Source organism: Callionymus lyra, chromosome 13 (assembly GCF_982586985.1).
Source record: "Callionymus lyra chromosome 13, fCalLyr1.hap1.1, whole genome shotgun sequence".
Classification (NCBI taxonomy): Eukaryota; Metazoa; Chordata; class Actinopteri; order Syngnathiformes; family Callionymidae; genus Callionymus; species Callionymus lyra.
The window spans coordinates 560191-566200 of record NC_141830.1 but is presented as its reverse complement, the minus strand read 5'-3'; the positions used below and the strand labels follow the sequence as shown (position 1 = coordinate 566200).

General features: G+C 44.4%; 1 protein-coding gene across 1 annotated transcript in view; it reads right to left on the bottom strand.

Annotated features, from left to right (window-relative positions):
- Positions 1-3224, bottom strand: part of nsl1 (NSL1 component of MIS12 kinetochore complex) — a 6714-nt gene extending 3490 nt beyond the window's left edge. Inside the window, exon 1 of the mRNA XM_087805556.1 lies at positions 3021-3224. Within this exon, the coding sequence (XP_087661682.1) occupies positions 3021-3206 (186 nt within the window). The 5' untranslated portion in view covers positions 3207-3224. The remainder of the gene's footprint in view (positions 1-3020) is intronic.
- Between the last annotated feature and the right edge of the window lie 2786 nt (positions 3225-6010).

The following is a 6010-nucleotide window of genomic DNA, read 5'->3' as shown; positions in this document are numbered from 1 at the left end:
AACACAGACTAGAGAACATAGACTAGAGAACATAGACTAGAGAACATAGACTAGAGAACACAGACTAGAGAACATAGACTAGAGAACACAGACTAGAGAACACAGACTAGAGGACACAGACTAGAGGAAACAGACTAGAGAACATAGACTAGAGAACATAGACTAGAGGACACAGACAAGAGAACACAGACTAGAGAACACAGACTAGAGAACACAGACTAGAGGACACAGACTAGAGAACACAGACTAGAGAACACAGACTAGAGGACACAGACTAGAGAACACAGACTAGAGGACACAGACTAGAGGACACAGACTAGAGGACACAGACTAGAGGACACAGACTAGAGGACACAGACTAGAGAACATAGACAAGAGAACATAGACTAGAGAACATAGACAAGAGAACATAGACTAGAGAACACAGACTAGAGAACACAGACTAGAGGACACAGACTAGAGGACACAGACTAGAGAACACAGACTAGAGAACACAGACTAGAGGACACAGACTAGAGAACACAGACTAGAGAACACAGACTAGAGAACATAGACTAGAGAACACAGACTAGAGGACATAGACTAGAGGACATAGACTAGAGAACATAGACTAGAGAACACAGACTAGAGGACACAGACTAGAGGACACAGACTAGAGAACACAGACTAGAGAACACAGACTAGAGGACACAGACTAGAGGACACAGACTAGAGGACACAGACTAGAGGACACAGACTAGAGGACACAGACTAGAGGACACAGACTAGAGAACACAGACTAGAGAACACAGACTAGAGAACATAGACTAGAGAACACAGACTAGAGAACACAGACTAGAGAACACAGACTAGAGAACACAGACTAGAGAACACAGACTAGAGAACATAGACTAGAGAACACAGACTAGAGAACACAGACTAGAGAACACAGACTAGAGGACACAGACTAGAGAACACAGACTAAAGGACATAGACTAGAGGACACAGACTAGAGAACACAGACTAGAGAACACAGACTAGAGAACACAGACTAGAGAACACAGACTAGAGAACACAGACTAGAGAACACAGACTAGAGAACACAGACTAGAGAACACAGACTAGAGAACACAGACTAGAGAACACAGACTAGAGGACACAGACTAGAGGACACAGACTAGAGAACACAGACTAGAGGACACAGACTAGAGAACACAGACTAGAGGACACAGACTAGAGGACACAGACTAGAGGACACAGACTAGAGGACACAGACTAGAGAACACAGACTAGAGAACACAGACTAGAGAACATAGACTAGAGAACACAGACTAGAGGACACAGACTAGAGGACACAGACTAGAGGACACAGACTAGAGGACACAGACTAGAGAACACAGACTAGAGAACATAGACTAGAGAACACAGACTAGAGGACACAGACTAGAGGACACAGACTAGAGAACACAGACTAGAGGACACAGACTAGAGGACACAGACTAGAGAACACAGACTAGAGAACATAGACTAGAGGACACAGACTAGAGGACACAGACTAGAGGACACAGACTAGAGAACACAGACTAGAGAACATAGACTAGAGAACACAGACTAGAGAACACAGACTAGAGGACACAGACTAGAGGACACAGACTAGAGGACACAGACTAGAGGACACAGACTAGAGAACACAGACTAGAGAACACAGACTAGAGAACACAGACTAGAGGACACAGACTAGAGGACACAGACTAGAGGACACAGACTAGAGGACACAGACTAGAGGACACAGACTAGAGAACACAGACTAGAGAACACAGACTAGAGAACACAGACTAGAGGACACAGACTAGAGGACACAGACTAGAGGACACAGACTAGAGAACACAGACTAGAGAACATAGACTAGAGAACATAGACTAGAGGACATAGACTAGAGAACACAGACTAGAGAACACAGACTAGAGAACACAGACTAGAGAACACAGACTAGAGGACACAGACTAGAGAACACAGACTAGAGGACACAGACTAGAGAACACAGACTAGAGAACACAGACTAGAGAACACAGACTAGAGAACACAGACTAGAGAACACAGACTAGAGGACACATACTAGAGAACACAGACTAGAGAACACAGACTAGAGAACACAGACTAGAGGACACAGACTAGAGAACACAGACTAGAGGACACAGACTAGAGAACATAGACTAGAGAACACAGACTAGAGAACACAGACTAGAGAACACAGACTAAAGGACACAGACTAGAGGACACAGACTAGAGGACACAGACTAGAGGACACAGACTAGAGAACACAGACTAGAGAACACAGACTAGAGGACACAGACTAGAGGACACAGACTAGAGAACACAGACTAGAGGACATAGACTAGAGGACACAGACTAGAGAACACAGACTAGAGAACATAGACTAGAGGACACAGACTAGAGGACATAGACTAGAGAACATAGACTAGAGGACACAGACTAGAGAACATAGACTAGAGGACACAGACTAGAGAACACAGACTAGAGAACATAGACTAGAGGACACAGACTAGAGAACACAGACTAGAGAACATAGACTAGAGGACACAGACTAGAGGACATAGACTAGAGAACATAGACTAGAGGACACAGACTAGAGAACACAGACTAGAGGACACAGACTAGAGGACACAGACTAGAGAACACAGACTAGAGAACATAGACTAGAGGACACAGACTAGAGGACATAGACTAGAGAACACAGACTAGAGGACATAGACTAGAGAACATAGACTAGAGGACACAGACTAGAGAACACAGACTAGAGAACACAGACTAGAGGACACAGACTAGAGAACACAGACTAGAGGACACAGACTAGAGGACACAGACTAGAGAACACAGACTAGAGAACATAGACTAGAGAACACAGACTAGAGGACACAGACTAGAGGACACAGACTAGAGAACACAGACTAGAGGACACAGACTAGAGAACACAGACTAGAGGACACAGACTAGAGGACACATATAACTGTGACACTCACCGCCAGCAGCTCCTGCAGTAAAACTCTTCTCGTCTCCTCCTCCAGCTGCTCCTGCTCGTCTAAAGTTTTACTCAAAACTAGTTTGTATTTCTCGATTTGTTCCGAAACTGTGCGTCTGGAACAAACCCGAACTCTGTAGTCCTGTTTGGTTTCGTCTGAAGTCTTCTCTGTATGATGCGAGTCCATTTTTGCCGCCAACGTTTGTTTACACCGGAAAAAGACGAACTGGCTTCCGGGAGAAACAAGCGAGGACGCGAAGGTTCCGGGCGAGTTGACGAGCATTTTTGTTATTTGAAAAGCGAATTATTTCGGAACTCGAATGTTTGTATTCCATTGTACAGTTGTGTGTTATTATTATGTTATTATATTATTATATTATTATCAGTAAAACAGCCTCGCAGACACTTGCTGTCAAAGTCACATGATCGTCAGACCAGGAAGTGAAAGAGAGTGATTATGTTGACGAAGATCGTCTTCTTGTCAATAGAAATGTTTTATGAGGTAAAAAGTATCATGTAAACGTTCTGGTGACGTTTCTTTAACCCATAAAAATACTTTAAAGAGACGTTTGCATATGCAGCGTGTGACGTCATCACGTAGGAAGTGGGGGGGGGGACATATATTGTAGCGACACCGGACACTGTAGATCCTGTACTGACAGTATTGACAGACGGGAAATGACGATTTCTGACGGATGTGACGTATCAACAATACACCAAAAAAAAAGAAAAAATAGTAAACGTTGTATTATTTGTTTGTTTACTGAACATTTCTGGGAATGTTTTTAGTTTCATTGTGACGAACCATCTATAAACAAATCATTCAATCTTCATTTCCACTGAGTCAGTGTGTGTGTGTGTGTGTGTGTGTGTGTGTGTGTGTGTGTGTGTATGTGTGCGTATGTGTGTGTATGTGTGTGTGTGTTTGTGTTTGTGTGTGTATTTGTGTGTGTGTGTTTATGTGTGCGTATGTGTGTGTATGTGTGTTTATGTGTGTGTATTTGTGTGTGTGTGTTTATGTGTGTGTGTGTGTGTGTGTGTGTGCGTGTGTGTGTGAAACGACGGTTCCTTCTGCCGATCTAGTAGGATCACAATCACAAACACAAACACAAACACGAACAGGATCAGGATCACAAACACAAACAGGATCAGGATCAGGATCAGGATCACAAACACAAACACAAACAGGATCAGGATCAGGATCAGGATCACAAACACAAACACGAACAGGATCAGGATCAGGATCAGGATCACAAACACAAACACAAACAGGATCAGGATCACAAACACAAACACAAACAGGATCAGGATCACAAACACACACACAAACACAAACAGGATCAGGATCACAAACACAAACACAAACAGGATCAGGATCAGGATCACAAACACAAACAGGATCAGGATCACAAACACAAACAGGATCAGGATCACAAACACACACAGGATCAGGATCACAAACACAAACAGGATCAGGATCACAAACACACACAGGATCAGGATCACAAACACAAACAGGATCAGGATCAGGATCAGGATCACAAACACACACAGGATCAGGATCACAAACACACACAGGATCAGGATCACACACACACACACCTACACACTCATGGTTCCAAGAGTGTTCAGAGGGACGGAGATCAATGTTTTCACAGCTTCAGTTTCCAACCGAGACTCTGTTGGAGGTTCAGCTCAGTTCTGACCTGCAGGTCCAGACGCCCCGAGAACACAGTTCATGTTCCACGAGTCACATGACTGTGTGTGTGTGTGTGTGTGTGTGTGTGTGTGTGTGTGTGTCTGTGTGTGTGTCTATGTGTGTGTGTGTGTCTGTCTGTGTGTGTGTTCATGTTAGTGTGTGTGTGTGTGTGTGTGTGTGTGTATGTGTGTGTCTGTGTGTGTGTGTGTGTCTGTGTGTGTGTGTGTGTGGGTGTGTGTCTGTGTGTGTGTGTCTATGTGTGTGTGTGTGTGTCTGTGTGTGTGTGTCTGTGTGTGTGTGTGTGTGTCTGTGTCTCTATGTGTGTGTCTGTGTGTGTGTGTCTATGTGTGTGTCTGTGTGTGTCTGTGTGTGTGTGTCTATGTGTGTGTGTGTGTCTGTGTGTGTGTGTGTGTCTGTGTGTGTGTGTGTCTGTGTGTGTGTGTGTGTCTGTGTGTGTCACATGACTGTGTCTCATGTGTGTGTCTCTATGTGTGTGTGTGTGTCACATGACTGTGTCTCATGTGTGTGTCTCATGTGTGTGTCTCATGTGTGTGTCTGTGTGTGTGTCTCCATGTGTGTGTCTCATACATGTGTGTGTCTCTATGTGTGTGTCTGTGTCTCACACATGTGTTTCTCATGTGTGTGTCTCATACATGTGTGTGTCTCTATGTGTGTGTCTGTGTCTCATACATGTGTGTGCCTCTATGTGTGTGTCTCTATGTGTTTGTCTGTGTCTCATACATGTGTGTGCCTCTATGTGTGTGTCTCTATGTGTGTGTGTCTCTATGTGTGTGTCTCATACATGTGTGTGTCTCTATGTGTGTGTCTGTGTCTCATACATGTGTGTGCCTCTATGTGTGTGTCTCTATGTGTGTGTGTCTCTATGTGTGTGTCTCATACATGTGTGTGTCTCTATGTGTGTGTCTGTGTCTCATACATGTGTGTGTCTCTATGTGTGTGTCTCATGTGTGTGTCTCTATGTGTGTGTGTCTCTATGTGTGTGTCTCATACATGTGTGTGTCTGTGTCTCATACATGTGTGTTTCATGTGTGTGTGTGTCTGTGTCTCATACATGTGTGTTTCATGTGTGTGTCTGTGTCTCATACATGTGTGTTTCATGTGTGTGTCTGTGTGTGTGTCTCTATGTGTGTTACTGTGTCTCATACACGTGTGTCTCCTAAATAAATCGTTCATGTAATGCCTCCCTCTGGCCGCGCGGGGGCGCTGGTGGGCGGAGGAGGAGTGAGCCGGGGTCCTCAGGTGGTCCCGGAAGTGTCTTCTCAGTCCTGGAC